Consider the following 21,414-nt stretch of genomic DNA (forward strand, 5'->3'; position numbering starts at 1 on the left):
GAAGAGCAGAAGAAGGAAGGGTTCCTCTACCAACGATGGGAGGCCAAGAGGAAGACCGTCCTCTCAGTCCCTTTACTGGACATCTGGGACAAAGGACTGTCCCTTCTGAAGAACCTGTCCACCGGCCCCTGCGAAGAGGGACCGGTACGAGAAGTAGTACACCAAGTATTCACCACACTCCCAGAGCAACCCCAGATTTCTCCCATACTGGACAAATTGTTACAGGGCAGGGTTGGTGGCAAGGTGACAGCCAGATCATATGCTATGTACCTGCTCACGGGGAGCAAAGACGGAACTTCACCAAGAGCGAGATCGGAGAGAACCCTGAGGAGGGAAATCCCGGAAGACGTGTGGACATATTGCTGTATGGGGATCAGAAAGGGTGCAATTAACGCAAGATATAAACTAATCCATTTGAAATACATCCACCAGTTTTAACACACACCAGCTAAACTAAAAGAATACTTCCCAGAACCAACAGGGAGATGTACAAGGTACAACGCCGAGCAAGCAGATTTCCTCCATGTATCATGGAACTGCCCAATTATACAACAACACTGGGAGGAAGTCACAGGTCAAAGGATGAGCCCAGACCCATTAATAATATTGCTAGGATACAGCAAAGAGGTACCCAAGCACACTAGAAAACTGGTTAGTCTACTATTTAAACTAGCCAAACAGCAGTTGGCAATGCAGAGGGGGGTGGAGGGGAGGAGGAATCCAGCACACTCACATTGGAAGCTGGACATAATGTATTGTTTCAATATGGAAAATGGTGGGGTTCTCTGAATCATAATCGAGGCAGGATTGATACCAGCTGGGATGCATGTACGCACTTTTGGATCCAACAATCCGCAGATACGGAGGAAGCACCACCCACACCAGTAGTTGAATGTTATATTGTATGAGAATGTGTAAAAATGCAGATGTGAGATCAGAGTAGTCGCGGAACACCAACGCTATTGCCGACACCCGAGTATTTGACTAGAAGTGACTCGAGGCACATAAATATTAACATGCCTAGATATATGAACATAGGTATAACTTGGAGATGGTGGGGATGTACCGGAGAAGGGGGTGAGGGGGAATCAATGGTTGCAGGCACACTGTGCTGACTGTTTGTTTTTGTGTTAACAAATGCCAATAAAGAAAGTTAAAAAAAAGAATAAGTGTGGGGGTGGGAATTCAAAAAATTATAATAAGGTGACAGAGGGTGGGGGGGGAGATGGTGGCGGGGGAGCCAACCGTTAGGCAGGATGGAACGCAGGCATTCATCACCCGTTCAAGTCTGCGTCTATAGCCACCTGCCCCCGCCAGGGTGCAGAGTTGGAGCCCTATACACTAAAAGGAGAGCCTTCTATAGTCCTACCATTGGTTGACTTTAGTAAAACTCCTTAACAGGTCATAACTGGTAACTATGCCAAATTAGGTGCAGATTGATGGAACGATGTGGAATTGTATGAGGAACAAACTAAAAGATTTTCTGCTTTATATATTTAGAGATTTAACGAAATTCAGAGAAGAATTGTATACAGTACTTAATATAATATTCACATTAGCATGTATGCATCTCAAACTAATCTTATCTATCATTAAAATAATACCTTGTGTTTCACTGTCTTTTTCGTGGGCTTATTACCTAAACCATTTAATATGTTGATCATGATTAATATTGCGTAATTAGAGAAACATACGCTTCATTGTAATCTTTAGTTATTTCTCTCCTTAGGGCCAACGTGTTATTAGTTTGGTCTCTTTCCTCATCCAACTTACCTCACTGATTCTCCTTGTCTTAGGACCTCCCTCAGGCGCCCTTCGACAGCTCTTAACATCTCTTCATATAGCGATTTTCTAAAAATGGGGACATACATAACAAATTATATTATTAAGTTCCTATGTATATTCACTGATATCTTAATGTCTAAATTATATACCACCCTGTGCTACTTGTTAAAATGTTTGTGTGTGCCCTCTCCTACACAAATGTATAGGAGTACTACTTTTTAGATGAGCACTTCAACTTTAGCAAATGCCTTCTTTCTTCACTGAGTGGGAGAATTAGAGGAATACACCAGAACATCTTGTCAGTAAACTTCAACTTGTACATAATTCATAACATGTTCAGTATGCACCCGTTTTGTTCGAGAACGTCTAGTACAGAACATAAAAAGTGAATACCCCTCCAGAATTTGACTATGCACCTTTAAGCTACATCCTTTAGATGTTTCTGCCCAAAATACTTTCTTACTTAATTATTTGTGTTTGGGTACCCTACATAAAGAAGTTATTTATTATATATAAAGTTAAATCTATTCAAGTGTGTATGCTATGCAATTATGCTTGATTGAATTGTTACATACAGATGCTCAATAACAATAAAATGTATGTCTGCTTCCCCTTATATCTACGATTCCTACATAACAGAATGTAATTATCTGTTTTAGTTTCCAAAGATTTATAATACCTTTCCACATCAAGCAGAATAAGGTTTCAAAAAGGAACCTTAAAGTTTTCCAGGCCGCCTGTGGGCTGCAATGTATTTTCTCTCCCTTTACAGCTAAGAAAAAGACCTTGGAGCAAACATTTCTTTTCTTCTGCACCCAGATCATCATCTTTGATTTTTCGCAGTTCAATTTTAACTTATTGATTCTGAAATATTCTGCTGCAGCATCCAACTGCCTCCTCTGGAGCAGTTCCTGTTTTTGTCAGGCCAGTAGAGTCCACACCACATAGTAGGATGGGAAATGGACTATTTTTGTTTTTCGGGATAAAGCTTGGTTGCACCCATTTTATTTCTAGATTTCATTTGTAGTTTATATAATACTTGGACAAGTATTCAACCCTGTTACACTACTGCCATCCTGACTTTGAAGCTCAGAGTTGGAATGCAGTCCTTTTATTGTGCTCAAGAAGAAAGACTCCAAACATGTTCTCCAGTTTATCACAACGCCTTGATCTTTCAACTGAATCAAATACTCAAGAGAAATGAAAACAAGCTGCACAACTTTGCTGGCGAGACAGAGTGCTCATGCTGCACTTTTTTTGCTATTTTGTTTCCATTTAGTATTTTTGGAGTGATAATTCTCAGCACTCGTATGCTGTTTATGTAAAGCCTAAGAAAGCAAATTCTTGTGATTATTTTCTAGACTTACGAATTAATGTCAATTAGCAGGGGTTTTCTTAATGTAGCACCTTTTTATTATGATATACTACTAACTGTGTCTATTGCAATGTATGTCAGCTGTGTTGGTGAGCTTTCTGTTTCCTTCTCTTTTAGGTAGAATTTGCTCAACGCCAAGCTGATGTGGCTAAAATGGAAAAGTTTGACAGCAAATGTAGTGAGAAAATGGATTGGGCTAGTAGTCTTGGAGGTGAGATTGGATATCTGGTTTAGAATAAAGCGGCTCACGTTAATCACTTGATGTATTAACAAATGTACCTCTTGTTATTTTTGAAAGTTTTCATTGCATTTGTAAGCTTCCAAAATCCACTAAATCCTGAAAATTCCTTATTACGGTGAATATTTAAATACTGTCATTTATATAAAAGATGTCAGGAGGCAAGTATGGAACTGAAATGCCTAAAGGGATACATGAAATAATGTAGCAGACTGATTCAGTTGGAGATTAACAGAACCAGTAGGGAGGCATAACAAAGTTTATACATTGAAAGGGGGATGTTGTGAGTGAGGCGGTGGAGGCTTTCAAGCTGGGGAATAGAAAAGGGTTGGTGGGCGAGTTGAGAAATTGTTAGGGTGGGAGTTAGCCTGGAAACGTTTTGGTGGGATATAGCAAGTGCTACAGGGGTCACTGTTTAAAATTGTGATTTAGGGTATTTTTAGTAATTTCAAATTTGATAAATTGGGTTGTGAGTGAACTCCTAAAATTAAGCTAGAGCTAGTTTCAGGGCTTCTGTTATCTGAACTGATGCTCCAATATGATTTCCTTTAATCCTGTATACAGTTCCTTTTTATCCACGTGGGAACTTAAGAACACACTTTGATGAACTGAGAAATATGGACAGCATAGTTCATTGCCTTCTTGTGAAGATTTTGAGAAGAACAGATTGCTTCAACAAAGTATATTGTGAGGAATCAAGAATGAGACTCGGACACAAGGGATTCATGGTTTTGGTAGCTGCAGCCCATGCAGACTCTGACCTTCTTGGGCCTCATCTGGGACACGTGCTCCGAGAAGGTGTTTCCGTTGGAGGACAAGATCACAGCCATCAAGAAGGCCACTACTCACTTCCTCAGCAGAGAAGTGACCTTGGCCTGGTGGTACCAGCATCTCCTGGGTCTCTTGCCAGCAGTTCTACTAGCTGTTCCCCACACGAGACTCAGGATGAGGAGGATACAGCTGCACGTCGCTGCATCATGGAACCAGGAGCGGGGATCTCAATCCGAGATGATTAGAGTTCCTCCATCTCTCCACCCGGACCTCACATGGTGGTCCAGGGACTGCAACCTATAGATGGGCAAGCCCTTTCGGCCTCCCACCCCGCAGGTCACCATCACCACGGACTCCTCGCTGGACGGCTGGGGAGCCACCCTGGATGATCTCTTTGTCCACGGAACCTGGACCCAACGGGAGCAGGAGTACCACATCAATTGGCTAAAGCTGAACATCATCTGGCTAGCGCTCAGAGCATTCATTCCACTGCTCAGGGGCAAGGTTGTCCTCATCCAGACAGACAACTCGACCAGCATGTTCTATGTCAACAAGCAGGGAGGCACCAGATCCCCTCCACTGTGCCAATTGGCAGCCAGCATGTGGGAATGGGCGCTGGAAATCGACATCTACCTCACGGCAGTCCACGTTCCGGGGGAATCCAACCTGGAGGCGGATAGGCTAAGCAGGTTGGGAGCGGACAACCACGAGTGGCAGCTTAATGACCTTGTTACTCAGGTGATCTTCAACAGATGGGGTCTTCCCCTGGTGGAACTCTTTGCCCCCTGACACAACAAGAAATGCCCTAAATTCTCCTGGCAGGGACAGGGTCCCGGCGCCCTGGGCGATGCATTCCGGATTCAGTGGAACAGCATGACAGCGTACACCTTCCCGCCCAACCTGCTGATTCACAGAGTGATCTGCAAGATCAAGGAGTCTAACCAGCTCAACATCATTCTAATAGCTCCATGGTCGCCGTCCAGACCATGGTTCTCGGAGCTCATCAACCTCTCGGAGATGCCTCAAATTCATCTTTCGATGGGCCCAGCACATCTGCTGGTGCAGCAGGCAGGCAGGGTCGTCCACACCACCCCACAGAAACTAGCCCTCACAGCGTGGTTCCTGAGCAGGTAACGCTAAGGCATCTCAGCCTCTTTTAGGCAAATCTGGAGATCATACAGGGCGCAAGGAGCAAGGCTACCTGGACCCACCATAAAAGTAAATGGACCAGATTGTGCCACTGGGCAGACTTCAAACCCAGTGGCATGTACTTTGGACAACATGCTCTCTTTCTCGGCACACCTTGCCCACTCTGGCGTGCAGGCGGACACCTGTCGCACTTACCTCGCAGCCATCGGGGCTTAAAGGAAATCGGTGGAGGGAGTCTTCTCCTCCTTCAATCCGATTGTCAAGAAACATTTGACGGGCCTCGAGGGATCTACCCACCCATCAAGAGGCCACACCCCGTGTGGGACCTTAACATAGTCTTGGGCGCCCTGGTGCACAAACCATTTGAGCCAATGGTGCCCCTGGACATCAGGCTGGTCACCATTAAGACGGCCTTTCTAGTCAGCCTCACCTCGGCTCTCAGAGTCAGTGAGATCCAGGCGATGGCCGCCTCGGAACCATATACTACCTTTCACAAGGACAAAGTGGTCCTGCGGACTCACCCAGCATTTCTACCTAAGGTGCCGTCAGCGTTCCACTTGAACGAGGAAATAGTCCTTCCTACATTTTTTGCCGACCCTAAGGATGAGGCGCAGAGATTTCTGCACTGCCTGGATGTCAGGCGTGCCCTGAAATTCTACCTGGACAGGACGAAGGGCTTCCGCAAGTCAGGCGCCTTGTTTGTTACTTTCGGAGGTGCAAGACCAGGCTATTGGGCCTCCAAGGCCTCCATATCCCGCTGGATGGTCTCGGCCATCAAAGAATCATACGAGGGCCAGCACAAACCGCTCCCGGCTAACATGCACGCCCACGCAGTTAGGGCCATCGCATTCCAGCGCCATGTTCCTTGGCAAATCATAAGCAGGGCGGCCACTTGGGCCGCTCCCTCGGCTTTCTGCAAGCATTACTGTTAGGATGCCGGCTCTAGGTCAGACCCGGCTTTCGGACAGGCGGTTGTCCGGAAACAATTGGCTTAAGGAGGGTCTCCTCTCCACCCTGGGGTTACATTCAGTTGTAATCGCCCATGCAGTATGGAGGAAAGGGAACGGGACATAAGAGTAATTATAAGTTATTCACCGTAGTGACTAATGTACTCTTAGTCCCCTTTCCTCCATACGTCCCACCATCCTCCCGCCATATAATACTGGTGTCATTAGGGAATGTTAAATTTATTGTCGACACGTCAATGGGGACTGAGGTGTGGCGCCGGAGAGCGGAGTCAGGGCAGCGCATGCTCCCAGGGCCGCATCCTGCACGCCTCTAAATTTAAAGGGGGAAAAAGCCATCTCCCGTCCCTCGCAAGGGACGCCCATGCAGTATGGAGGAAAGGGGACTATGGACTAAGAGTACGTTAGTAACTATGGTGAGTAATTTACAATTTATTCCTAAAGTAAAACCTTCTTTTCTGCAAAAAATGGTCTCTATCTTCCATTTGTCCCAAAAGATAGTTTTACCAACATTCTATCACCATCCTGGAAAGGAGGAGCAGAGGTTACATAGACTGGACTTTAGGAGGGCTCTCAGGTTGTATATCTTGCGAATGTCAGATATTCGCCAGGACGACCAATTATTCATCGGATATACAGGTCATAAATTGGGGTTAGCAATAACAAAACAGAGACTATCCAGATGTATTATTCTGGCTATCCAAGAATGCTATAGACTGGTTGGTAAAAGATCCCCCAGAGGATCTAAGAGCTCACTCAACCATGAGCATGGCCACTTCTTCCGATCTTCAGAGGGGAGTACCTATTAAAGACATTTGTGCGGCAGCTACTTGGTCTACCATACACACCTTTTGTGAACTATTACTCACTGGACACTTCTTCTACTCAAGAGGGAGCTTTTGGGAAAGCTGTCTTGCACTCTGTCCATCTGTCCATTATAGCTGCTAAAGGCAGATCTAATTTCTTTTGCCGTCTCCAAGTCTATTACTGCTTTTGGAGGCTATCAAAGATGAGGAATACGTGGGAGGACACAATCCATTTGAAGAACAAGTTACTTACCCCGGTAACATTCTTTCGACTGGATGTTCCTCCCACTTATTCCTCATCACCCCTCCCAACCTACTCCACTGCAGAATCTGCGTGTTTTACACTCTACGCTCCCTCAGAGTCTTCTAAAGTCTACGGAGGCACTAGTAATTCCTCTAAATGTGGAAAAACAAGAACTGTTGCCAACAAGGGCTGTGCGTGCTACATATAGTGCGGATGACGTCGACCATTGGACACAGGCGTTCGAGGGTATTCAAGTCATCAACGCTACCGCACAGGGCACTCAATCGAGACATTTCTTTTCTGAAGCAGCTGAAGCTGGAAGATAATGATCAAAGATGACAAATGCATGGGAGGAAGATCCAGTCGAAAGAACGTTACCAGGGGTAAGTAACTTGTTCTTTGTTAGCAATAGATGTTGGTAAAACCTGTATAGTAGTTCTCCCTATATGATGAGAGGTTAGATTGATGACACAACACAATTTTTACAAGACAAACATGTATTACATCATCCAGTTACAATCCTGTTTGTACGGTATGCTGTTCACAGATGTACCTAGCTTCCCGTTGCCTCAGTTGTAGCTCTCTCTTGCCTCCCCTGAATGATGCTTTGAATTGGTCGATAGCCAGAAACGTTATATCTGCTTTGTCATCCATTGATGGTGTTGTTGCCAGTGTTCTTCCAGGGGCATCTACGGGTCCTGGCTTCCAATTACATTTAAATGCTCTCCGATTCTTGTTCAAAGTTTTCTTATCGTGCTACCTAGATAGTGTCTTTTGCATTTACAAATTATTACATAAATCACATATTTACTTCTTCAATTGAGAAATTGATGAATTGTGATATCTAAACCTTGCCCTGTGATTAGCACTTGTGTGTTGGTTAAAGCATCTTTACACATGCTACAATGACTACATTTATGGAGACATGAGGTTCTGGTGCTTTGCCTAAGCCATGAGGTGCTCCACTCCTTCAAATGGTTTCATGTAACTGGGACTTAGAGTTACAAAGTGGTGGCGCTTTCGTGAAGACTAACTTTGATCTGTCATCCAAGTAATTACTACATTCTTTGTCTAAAAGGACAAAATGCCAGTGTTTCTGGAGTATCTTGTATAGTTTTTAATTATTACTATTATATTGGGTTATAAATTTAACTTTGTGTGAGTTTTTATTAGCACCCCTTCTTTATTTTGGTACTAATAATTTGTGTCTTTGTTTTTGGAGTACTTTAACTTTGGGTTTGTTAATGCTGCCCTTGGTAAATACCCTGGTGGTCAATCAGTTCTCTTTTAGTTGACATTTTAAAACCCTATCTTGTTCGGTTCTACAATTTCTGTGAGCTCTAATGAATTCTTTGGTGGAGATATTTGGGATATTGGACTTGTAATTGCAGCTGATGGCATGTAAAACTGAATTCACTTCAGGGCTTTTGCTAAACATTCTAATATTAATCCTGTTCTCTTTGATAAATCTCATCAAATTAAAAAAAAGAGATTCATGTATTACTATGATTTTTTGTTTCCTGCCATCTTCTCTAGTTTGGCATAGCACGCTCTTACCCTGTTTCACCCGTCTGGCCCACGCCATTGCTCATGTTGGAAAGATGAGCATGATTGTCCTTATTAACTGCAAATGGTTTGCTCCTTACTTGCTCACTCTAGCTCGTTATTATTGTGGGACCTCCCCCATTGTTTTAGCACATAACATTGGTCAATCTTTCAAGGCACTGCTTTCAACGCATCCAGCCTTAGAAGGGCCTGTTCTGAATATACAGATAGATTTTATATAGCTCCCCAAATGTCTGTTTTATGAGTATTGTTTGTTACGGATGTGTTTTCAGAGTGGGTAGAGGCCTATCCCTGAGGCCATCACAGTGGCAAAAAGTAGCTAACATAATTAATTCCTCGTTTTGGGATCTTGGTTGCAATAGACAGTGATGGGTTTTACCCACCTTCCTGGACAGGCTATAGGAGACATCTGCAAGGCCTTATGACCTTCAGTCCAGCGTTACTGTCGAATGCTGAAACGACGACATCACAATGAGACTGTAAAATACTTGTCAGGAGACTGGCCTCAAGTGGCCAGAAGCATTGCCCCTTGTTTTACTCTAACTCAACAGTGCTCATCGAAAGCATTGTGTTGCCACTACATTAAATACTTTGAGGGTACTCCATGTGTACAGCCACTATCCCTCCACAATCTCTGTGAAATGTATCACCATCTTATGAATGACAGAATTTTGTATTATTGCAAGTCCCTTGTGAATGCTTTCAGTCATATGGATTTTCAGGTGAAGAAGATTTGGTATGGAATTCCTGCTGGACTTGCCATTTGCTCAAGCCGGGGGACTGGATCTACACCTGTGTGCACTAGACTAAGTCAGCGTTTCATCCCACGTGGTACATCCCCCAGCAAGTCCTTTGTACATCCAAAACTGCTGTCAAGATACAGGAACGTTAATCGTGTACATATTCCTCAGATGTTTTCTCCAGAAGAATTATTGCCAACTGCACTGCTGTGGCTACACTACCTCACTCCCCCTCAACCGGATCAATCTCTTCACCAGCAACTGAAGCAGCAACCAAGTCTCCTTCGAAAACTACTTTATATAATGTCCAGGTTCCAGCACCGGCAAATACTCCACTTTTAGTTGATACTCCTGCCTCATCTCCAGTGAGTTCAGACTGCTAACGTAGTTGAATACCTGCACATCCCTGTTCATCGCACAGGTACAATCACCTCCTTCTCTGCGAACAGTCATTTGTTTGTATTTTGTGATTTGAACAAAACATTTGTTGCACCAGACAGCACACACTTCCGCTGCTTACATTGTTTGCCGAGGGGGTGGTTGAGAGCGCAAGCATAAGAAGATACTGCAACAAATGTCTGTGCTTATGCTCTTGCTACACTCCTCTGTATGCAAGTGTTATAGGTATGTTTCAGATGGTTATTGGAATTTTTCATCTCAGTGAATATGTGCAATTTCCTATAATGCAAGCTTGCGACAAGTTCCCCACACCATTACGTGTGCATCTGGTTGAATATCCCTGTTTATGTGTAGAACTTTTATTCTTCATGCCTGTGGGGATTTACACCATCTTGTAAGTCCTTGAAGCAATGTGTGAAACTGGTGTTGGTTCACAAATTTCATCTGAACTTTGTTGCACGTGTTAAGACTAAGCTGAACTGATCATGCAACATGACTTTCTATTATCTCATTGCCGGCTTTTCTGTACTGATTATAGCCACTTTTAACTCTACTTGTCAGAAGTCCACAGAAACTGGTGTTCACCAATGGATTGAAAGCATGAATATCTTATCTAAACGTGACCAGGCAGTATACCTGCATCCACAGAACATAAAAAGAGATTCTCCTTTACTGAATAAGGTTACACAGGTTATTAAATTCCATAGTATATGGTGTATTCATCTTTTCGGCAGTGCTGCTGGGGATATACTGTGTATTTCTTTTCATGTAAAATGCTCTCGACTGCACTTGCAAAGGTCTTTCAAACACAGTAACGTTTCAGGAGGATTGATACCCATGAAGGTATCGCAAGAATTATTCACGGCGAGTAATCCTTGTTACTTAGAAATTACAATTTAGCATGTTTGAATTGTGTGAGGCAGCTTTGAATAAGCCTCAGAGGAAGGGATACTCTGAGGTAAAAAATGTATTTGAACTATAATGCAATGTAACATTGGAACTTGTAAAAAGAGCAAGGACCAATTGAGTTAAAAACTAACTTGAAATGATCCACGTTAAAGCGAGAGAAAAGGCAAAAAAGTGTATTCACTGCACACTATATTTTTCCATGTTAACAAAATTAGTAATGCAGACTCCTCCCACTCCATGACACTTTTCAAGAAGAATTCATATTGACCATGCCTCCTCTCTTCAGCCAGCCTGCAAGGACAAGCTTCAAAGCCAATTAAGTTATACCCCTTAACCAACTGCAAGTTTTGTCTACCTACTTAGGATTTATACAACCGTTTCTTCCTAGGTGATGATGGAGCACAATGCGCTAAGTACTAGTTTTTGTGGCTGGACAAGTAAAAAGGGGCATCGAAGGGTAATGGTTGGCGGTGAAAGAGAAGGTAGAAGGTGTAGACGTGACCCTGTGTCAGTTTATGGCCCTAACACGATTAGGACAGGGTTCAGTAACAGGTCCCTAGTTGATGGGGGAATATTTTTTAAATGAACAATTCAGGAGAGGTGGAGGTCACCAGGGGGCTCATGGGGGAAAGTTAACTTCTCCTCACTCTCCCGTACTGCAGGATGTAAAGGGGTACAGAGCCCCCCTTTTATTCCCCTCGACCCCCCAAAGTGCTCATCCAATTTTTGTCCACTCCCCACCCACAAGAAGAAAGTCTGGGGGACACTCTCTCCAAGTTTGGAGTCCATCAGAGGTCGGGGAGCGGAGTTGGCTGTTTGGCAGGCAACAGTGGGAGAGATAGACAGCCCAGCCCGCAGCGGAGTCCAGATGAATACTACGCAAGGTCACGCAGGAGTGAGGAGTCCTTTGACGTGGGCCCACGCACTCTGGGAAATGTATTGCCAGCAGCGCGTTCTGGGACTCCATAGCCCCATGTGCAGCCCCGCTCCAGCAGTGGACTTCAGGATTAGTGCGGCAAACAAGGTTGTTTACCTGCCATGCTGAAACAAATGGGCTAAGGGTGAAGTAGGCAGAGGAAGAGGGGGTGCTCGCAGAAGAGCTGGGGTTTGGAGATGCCCACTGCAGTTGCCCTTGATGCCCCCCGGGGCATGGACCCAAGGAGGACAGAGGTACAACACCCCCATAGTGAGTGCTCATGGCAGGCCTGCTCTTTGAAGCAATTACTATTACAGTGCTCTTATCATCACATGGACAAATAAGCGGAGGTTTAAATCAGCACATTAATAGGAGGCCGGTTAAGGGGGTCCGGTGGAAGTCTCTGGTCCTGAACCCCCCAGGGGTGTGGCTATAACCCCAAATCCCGGGAGGGGAGTGGGAACCGATGGCAGTAGGAATCGGAGACCCAGTGGTAGACACATGTGAATGGCTTGGTTCCCTGCCTGAAGTATGAGTACAGGCTCTAGGAATTTGCAAGCACTCATCAAGTGAGGATGGCTCCTTCGATGATACCGCGAAGGGGGAGCCCCCTCTTGGCACAAGGGAAATAATCTGGATTAGGAGCCGTGTTGTATAGATCAACTGGGAGCCCTTGCAACTATACTCTATCACCAGTGCCCTCACAATTGCGACCTGAAGTCACTCTCCCTGTTGCTGTTGCCACAGATTCATGTCCCGGGGGCACCCTGCCTCCCCTGGGAGCGTGCCAGGAAAAAGAAGCCTGTGCGCACAATAAACCGCTACCTGGAAGGGTCACGCCTTTGTTTTCGATCAGCGATCTGTGGACCCCATGGGCCCCGGGGGGTTTTACCTGACCTGGAAGAAGTGCAGAGGAGCGGCCCAAAAACGATGGTCCTCTAAATCAGTGAATTCGGGGAAGCAGAACAGGAGGAAACTGTCTCCACATGAGACACAGGGGATTCGTGGGGAGCACTACTTGGCTGACCATAGATGACCTGGACACCGCCACTACAGAAATTGCAGTTTCAGGCCCCTACAGCGAACATTGACCCTATTGAATTGGCCCAAACAGTGGCTATGACGGATGACCCAGTATCCACAAAGAAAGGCGTTGCAGCGCTTATGGAGGAAATAAGGAGCATGCGCACAGCGCTGGGCCAGAGGCTGGACAAAATGGACCCGAGGATATGCACAATAGACAACAGGGTACAGTGCCTTGAAAGCAATCAAACATCGTTGGACAAAATGGAGACGCAAATTGATATGCATCTATTAGAACCCGAAAGAAGAGAGACCGAGGTCAAGCTAAAGATGGATGATTTTGAGAGTAGGGAGCAGAGAAATAACCTCTTGTTTCGTTGGGTTCCCTGAGAAGGAAGGGGAATCCGAGAGCGAAATTAAACTTTCAGTATTGGAGGTCCTGAGGCTCGGATGTCGTTGATGAACCCAAAATTGATCAGGCGCACGGGGCAGGAGGGCGTGCCATGGGCCTGCTGATAGTATTGGCCAGATTCCACTATTTCTCAGAAGAAATGAAGATACTTAATAGGGCCAGGAAAGTGGGCCCCCTTCACTATGGACCTGCCAAAATAACTATTTACCAGGATGTATCCACTTTTACTTAAGAGGCTAAGAGGAGGCAGTGTGGACTCCTTACTAAATGGCTAAATGAAAAGTGGGTAAGATACCGTTGGGGCTTTCCTTTTTCAACCTCATTAGAACATGAATGGTATTCATATAAATTAGTCACTAAAGATGACATTCAGAGAGCCGCTGCCGAACTCATTACCGACCCCCGTGATCGGCTTAACGTCCCGGGGGACACGACCGAGGCCGCAACGAGCCGGGAACTGTTGAGGGGCAGACTGAAGATTCCCAAGTCACACAAGTTTAAGAAACTCTACACCCCCGGGGGTGGAAAATGTAACCGATGAGACTGGCCCAGAGAGATCTAAACATTGATGTTTTCATTGAGAGTCGAAGTTGGTGATTGGAGGGTAGTGTGAATGTTAATGACTTCTCCCGCTCTCTGGGGTGGCACTGATGGGAGGAGGGTGGTGAGTTTAGTAGGGGGGGCTAGAAAGTATTGGTTGCGGCATTGAAGGGGGGGCTCAGGGAATAAGGCTTTACCAAGCGGGTCCTACGGTTGGGAGAACCACTGGTGATTCAAGCCCATTTAAAGTGATGCAATTGGGCGGGTTTGGATGTCCGCGGGTGAGACGGTGGGTATGTTAAAGGTTATGCGTTTTTGAAAGCTCCAGGGAGTGTTTTTATTAAGGTTCCTAGGTGTACCACGGGCTCGGATGCTATTGACTTCCCGAATGGATGGTCTCGGGAGCGGTGAGGTGGGTAAAGCTCCGGAAATGGGAAAATGGCATCAATAGGCGAAATGACAATCGGCTCTCTCATTATAACAGGCCTCAGTTCACCATGTAAGAGGTTGATGCTTCTTCAGGAATTTAGGAGGGCAAAATTGGACTGGATGTGTTTACAGGAATCTCACTGGCAGAAGGGAATGGAACCCCGTCCGAACGCCAGAGAGGTGGGAGAAGTGTTTACGACCTCTGATACCAGAAAAAAGAGGGGCGTGGCGGTTCTGGTCTCAGCCTGTCTAGGATTCCTTGCGGAAGGGGTTTTAACAGTCTAGAATGGCTGTTATGTATTTGTCAAGGGGAAACTCCATGGCTCCCAGATTACGGTGGCACCAGTATTTTCTCCTAACTCGTGTCAAGGTGATTTCTGGGAGAGTGTAATGGATAAACTGTTTGTTGTTTGTGGAGGGCCGACTGGTGGTTGGGGGAGATTTCTACATGGTGTTAGACCCAGTGAAAGTCCGCAAAAGAATGGGGAAGGAATCAATATCCCGTTTGAGTGATGGGGATTCGGATTGTTTCAGACGAGTGAATGATGTCTTGGGCTTGGTAGACACACTAACCCCACCCCGCCCCTCCTCCCATCCACTCCTAAAGGAGATACGCCATTTGCGAATTTGTCAGCAGTACACAACGGATAGACTCGATTTGAATGAATGCAAATTTTAAAATGCAGGTCTTGGACTCCCAGGTTGCCCCAATCCCATGGTCAGACTATGTTATGGTAAGGGTTGTTGTGGTGTCTGGATGGACCTTAGGCCCCCCCAGGGGGTAGGAGATGTAACACTTTCCTGCTGAGGGACAGGGAGGTGACACAAGAACTGCTCACATCGATCAAGGATTACTTTGTTTTTAATGACTCTGGGGAGTTAGTTGTCCAGTCCCTCTGGGATGGTTTCAAGGCCATGATTCGGGGAGTTCTGATAAGGGATGGGTCCCAGAAAAAGAGAGAGAATGGGGAGCAGTAACAAGATCTTGGCATAAAAATAGCTGAGTTGCAACCGGGGGGTTCGCAGGGCACTTCATTGTCTCCTGTTGTCGCGAGTAAGCAACAGAATAAAAAAACACAACTAAATACTATTTTGGTTCAGGATACAGAGAAAGAACTCCTGTTCTTGAAGCGGAACTACCGCGAAAGAGGGGACAATTGATTGAGCGAGGATAAAAAACGGAGAGGGGTGCATGGTGTATGAACTGCATGGCATCGGGAGGGATTTTGCCACATATTATGAGAACCTCTACACCTCAGAATGGAAGGGGGAAGAGGGACAGATCGATACATTCCTAGAGGAACTTCCCCTCCCTGGCCTTTCGCACAACATGGTAGAGAACCTTGACCTACCTATCACAGTAGAAGAAGTGCAACTAGCCTTAAAGGGCATGAAGTCATAGACAGCCCCAGGGGAAGATGGATTCTCAATGAAGTTTTATACATTGTTTCGATCCCTTCTCGCCCCTTATTTATCAAGAGTTTTGAATGCATGCCTAGAGGGGCACGCTCTGCCCGCAACAATGTTGCTAGCCACAATAGTAGCCATTCCCAAGGAGGGGAAAGACCCCGCCAATTGCTCCTTATATAGACCCATATCCCTCCTGAACAATGATGTTAAGATCCTAGCGAAGATCTTGGAAACGAGACTGGAGATATTGTTGCCATCATTGGTTCAATGCGACCAAGTAGCTTTCGTCTGGGGGAGACAGGGTCAGATAATATACAGAAGACTATAGATTAAATTCACTGTGCCCAGTTGGCAGACCTGGATGCCTGTCTAGTATCGCTTGATTCTGCAAAAAGCGTTTGACAGGGTGGAGTGGCCCTTTATGATGAAGATGTTGGGGAAACTGGTTTTTGGTACAAACTTCTTGAGTTGGATGATGGCACTTTGAGAACTCTCGCCCTAGGGCTATTATAAATGGTGGGCTCTCAGAGGTATTTAGGCTAACAAGGGGCATGAGACAAGGCTGTCCCCTCTCGCTTTTACTGTATGCCTTGACGATGGAACTTTTGGCAATTTCGATTCGTGAGAACCGACCGATTAGGGGCATAATCGGTGGTGAGATCGAGTTTAAATTATCGCTCTTTGCGGATGATATATTGAGTTATCTCACTGATGTACAGCATTCACTCCCGGCTCTCATGGAACAAATTTCGATATATGGCCGCTTCTCGGGTCTTAAAATCAATGTGGAGAAGTCATGTATAATGCCCATACAGAAACAAAGTCCTCACCTAGACTTGCAGTAGATATCTGATCTGGTCATAAGGGTTGAACAGGAGTGTATACAATATCTGGAGATCCAGGTCACGAGAGATCTGGGGGGGTGGTGAAGGCTAACTATGATCCCTTACTAGATGCTGTGAAATCAGATTTAACAAGCGATGGGCCCCCAAGATTCTGTCATGGTATGGACGCATGACCTTCATAAAAATGAATGTGCTTCCCTGTCTTTTGTATTTATTCACCGCCATCCTGAGTCAGCTCATTGAGAGATTTTTTACTGAACTATTGGGAGAATTCCGCAGATTTATCTGGCAAAATAAAACACCTAGGGTTGAAAATGGCGGCGCTGATTCTCCCAAGGGACAAGGGTGGGTTTGGATCCCCCCATATTCGATTGTATTACAAGGCAGCCCAATTGCGTATTATGCTTGAACACATGAGAGATGATGCCAGAAACTTCTGGACCTATTTTGATGACCCGATGGCCCACCCTTTGAAGGTAAGGGACTATCTTTGGTCCCGGCCCAGGACTGTCCTGGGGCGGCTTACCCCACATTGAGTGTGCTATGGTCAATCTGGAGGGATAATGAGGCCAACCAGAGGTTTTCGTCATGGTCCCCACCGATGTCCATGGTGTGGGCTTCCCCATTCAATCTTGCGTGTCGGGGGCTGAGATACTCGCAGACATGGTCGGACTCAGGCCTCAAGGGAGAGTGGGACAACTGTTTAAAGACAGGGTATGCTTTGGTGTGGAGGATGTTCTGAGGAGTCACACGATCTTAGTCGTTGAGTATATACTGGTCAAGGGTATGTTGACCGACCCGAAATGGGGAGATTCTGTGACTCAGTGTTTACCCCGTTTGAGAAGGCCCTAGATTTGTCCCTCACAGGAAAGGGCATTTTATCTTGATTATATAAAACCATGACTACAACATGCCTGACAGGGAGGCAAACATTTCAGAGGTAATGGGTGGATTTGGTGGGAGAGGGTATTATAGTGGAGGAATGGGTAAGAATTTACAGTGTGACCTTTCATGGCAATCTTTTTACCTCCACCATGGAACACAATTACAAAATGCTGGCATTAGGGACCCATTGAAGCTTTTCAAGATGTTTGTGGGGCCTCTCCTCTCCCGTCCTAGGGGGTGTGGTCAGGTGGGATCTCGCTCCCATATGTGGTGGAGGTACCCCAAGGTACAAGATTTTGGGATGAAGTACTAAACTGGATGAAAGAAGTCACAGGGATTCAATTAGGTTTAGACCCGTTGCAGATGCTTTTGGGAGTCTCAGCAAAAGATAGAAATTAGTATATGCTCCCCAGAATGTGGGAAGTGATGCTTCGAGCAGGGCGACGAGCGATAGCGCAGGGATGGAAAGATGACGAGCTACCTACGGACGCTGCCTGGGAATGCAAGGTACACACTATGATGGTGATGGATAAATTGACAGCGGTTGTGAATGACCAGTTGGGGTCCTTTAGAGAAGAATGGGGTGCTTTGTTGTATAGAACGGAGGCTGAAGCGGGGGATCCCCCGAACCCTATAGCCATGTAACAAGAGAGTTGGGGATTATCGAACGTTGAAGGGAGCCGAGATACCGGGAATTGATTGGACGCTCCAGGAGCTCCTGAGTCACCAAATTAAAGCTGCCCGTAACAATTAGGAAACTGATATAAACGGAACTTGGGTTGTAGTTGGAGGAGGGGAGTTTGAGGGTTCTTAGTGACCTGCTTGCTAGTCCTATTAACCAGCAGGGTAAAGGGGAAGTTTGTTTGGAGACAACCATAGCTGGGGTAAGAGCTCTGTTTTGTTGGGGTCCCCTTGCTTATTACGGGATCGGGGGGGGTTGAGACTGATTGTCAAGTCACTGATTTCTGTTATACTTTACATTCTGCTACAAGTGCTAATAAAAATTGGGTTTAAAAAAAAAACAATTCAGGACTGGTTGCAGCCAACATGGTCGGTTTCTGGTCTTTCCATCGAAAATTTTCCATCGAAGGTAAGTACCATCGAATCATTTTCCAACGAAAAAATGTGCATCGAATGCATGTTTTTTTTTAAAATGTATTGGAGGGTCCCCCCTAACTCCTGTTTTTAACCTGTTTTTAACCCTTATAAATACACCCAAAACTAAATTAACCCTTTACCACCAAAAAATATGCATTCGATACATATTTTTTCATTGGAACAAATTCAATGGACTTACCTTCCATGGAAATATTTTCGATGGATAGACTGGATACCCACATGGTCTGGGAAGCTGCAAAGGCCACTTTTACTGGGCTTTTGATAATGGAGGGTGCTGTGAAGAAGAGGATCAGAAATCTAAGAGGAACCAAACTCGGGAGAGAAATCCGAGAATGAGAGCAGGGGAAAGGGAGGCACCCACCTACCGTGTGCAGGCAATGGCAGACCTGAGATGTGAGCTAAAGGAATTATAGAAGGGAAAAGAACTGACCCAACTTAGATTGTTGGAAACAAAAACTTTACGAAAAAGGAGACAAGACCCACACAATGTTGGCAGCTCATCTCAGGGCTCAAAGAGCACATAGAGCGATACACACAATTAGAGAGGAAACCGGCTCGATGCTCACTCACCCTAGGGAAATAGCCCAGCGATTTGTCTTGTTCTATGCCCAGTTGTATACTAAGGAGTCTGGGGTAGATGAATCTGATTCGCTACAATATCTGGAAAATGTACCGATGGCGACCTTATCACAAGATGATCTTGCACTGATGGACGCCCGAATCGAAATAGAAGAGTTACTTAAGCCAGTTGGAAGGATGAAAGCCTGCTCTTCGCCAGACCCGGAAGGATTTACGTCAGCATTTTACAAGCGACATAGCGGGGATCAAGCTCCATTTCTTTGCAAACTGTTCAACTGCATCATGGATGGTGACTCCTTCACACAAGCTAGAATAGTTAGGATACTGAAAGAAGAGAAAGACTGGAATGTGGCTCCTACCGTCCGTTCTCATTGCTAAACGTGGATGAGAAAATGTATACCAGTGTATCGGCAGAGAGATTGGAGGTCTATTTCCCAAATTGGTACATAATGAACAGATGGGCTTTATCAGCAGACGGCAGGGGGTGGATAATATCCATAAGACACTGGACCTGATGGCAGACTGAACGAAAAATGAGCAGGACCCCAACCTGGTGTCTATAGATGAAGGATTTTGACCAGGTGGAGTGGCCTTTTTTGAGTGCTGTCTTACAAAATGGGGCTGAGATCCGGATGGCATTTGGGGGTGATGGCATTATATATACGAACCCAACGGCTAAGCGTCAGAGGGATCCCGACTGAGTCGGGTGACGAGACAGGGTGGTCCCCTATCCCCACTGTTATTTTCTCTAGCACTGGAGCTGCTTGGCGTGATGATCCGAACAGATGCCAGGGTTCAGGGATTGGTGAGGGTTGGAAAGGAATGCTTACTAGCACTCTACACTGACTACATCCTAGCATGTGTCTTGAGCCCAAGTACATCTTTAGCCGCAATAATAGAAATCATTGTGAAATGCGGGACATTATCAGGCTTTAAAATTAACTTTAATAACTCGGCAGCCCACCCTCATGTCTTTGTGCTGAAGTACAGAGAGTTTGAGCCTTACATTTCTGGGGACTTTCATCACAAGAGAGTTAGGTAACCTATATACCGAAAACTGCTATGGGAATCAATAAAAAAAATACCTAGATCGGTGGGCAAAATTAGTACCCTCATGAACGGGCTGATTCAGAGCCCTTAAAATGAAAGTTCTACCAAGAATGTTCTTATTCCAAGCACTGCCAGTAGAGGTACCAAGATCTTTTTTTGACAAAGCATTTAAGACATTTATGCAATTTCTTTCGGCGGGAAAGACAGTTTGCAGAGTCTACACAACTTTGATATTACCAAAAGAGACGGGTGGAGCGGGATTCCTGGACCGCAGGGAATATCAAAGGGCTGCACAATTTTGAGTGCTGGTAGATTTTTTGAGGGAGAACAGAAAAAAACAGGCCAGGCTGGAAAACAGCTTGCTGTCCCTGGTAGACTTGGGAGAATGCCTATTGGTGCCCTTTAGACAGTTGCCATCAAGGGTAAGCACTCATCCGGTTCTAGGAACACTGTGGAAATTGTGGAGGAGATCAGGGGAAATGGATGGAGTAACCTCATAGCCAGGCCCTCTTAGCTGCCTGTGGGCACCTCCCATTAGAGATAACATTTTATAACCGCTTAGATATCAGCCACTGTGAAGCTGGATTAATAAGAGCGGGCCAACTATGAAAAGAGGGAACATTCATAAGTAAAGCAGACCTAGACGAAGCGTTACAGACCCAACCGATGACCCCATTCCTGTTCTTGCAATTGAAGGGGGTGCTGACAGACTGCTGTTGAAAGGATAAGTTAATCCGCCAACCAACGCCTTTCAAACAGGTATTGAATAGCCAAATGGGGTATTCTATCCAGACTATGCAGTTTTAATGATAGGGGGTCATATTGGGCCCACCCGTGCCAGGATGCATTAGGATGCAAACTTGGGTACGCAAGCTGACCTAGAGGTGTGGTCAGCAATTTATAACAGTGTGTACATCCACTATAGCAATGCAGTACAAGATACACAACCATAGATTGCTTCACAGTTGGCATCTAAAGCCACAAAGGCTATCTAAAATGTACACCATGGTTAAGCCCATTTTGATTGAGGGTCTGTGAAGGAATCGGTACATACTGGCATATCCGGTGGAAATGCCCGCTAGTATGTCTTTTGTTTGGTCTGCAGGTTTGTCCTAGATGAAAGAGATTGATAATGTTGAGAGGCCACAGACTCCTTTGTTAGTCCTGTTTGGATTGGATGATATATGACATGATATTTTATTTATATCGCGCCCATACACAAGTGTTTCAGGGCAGAACAAGGCAAGGGAGGGGTGCAA

The 21,414-nt window shown here is 45.5% G+C and overlaps 1 protein-coding gene across 5 annotated transcripts in view; it reads left to right on the top strand.

Annotated features, from left to right (window-relative positions):
• The window catches only part of CLCC1 (chloride channel CLIC like 1), a 1,126,062-nt gene that overhangs the window by 863,720 nt on the left and 240,928 nt on the right, over nucleotides 1-21,414 (top strand). For all 5 annotated transcript variants that reach the window (XM_069641849.1, XM_069641853.1, XM_069641850.1 and 2 more), the window contains one exon: nucleotides 3,278-3,371. In XM_069641849.1, coding sequence (XP_069497950.1) covers nucleotides 3,278-3,371 — 94 coding nt within the window. The remainder of the gene's footprint in view (nucleotides 1-3,277; nucleotides 3,372-21,414) is intronic.

This window comes from Ambystoma mexicanum, chromosome 1q, assembly GCF_040938575.1.
Source record: "Ambystoma mexicanum isolate Mex_15411 chromosome 1q, UKY_AmexF1_1, whole genome shotgun sequence".
Classification (NCBI taxonomy): domain Eukaryota; kingdom Metazoa; phylum Chordata; class Amphibia; order Caudata; family Ambystomatidae; genus Ambystoma; species Ambystoma mexicanum.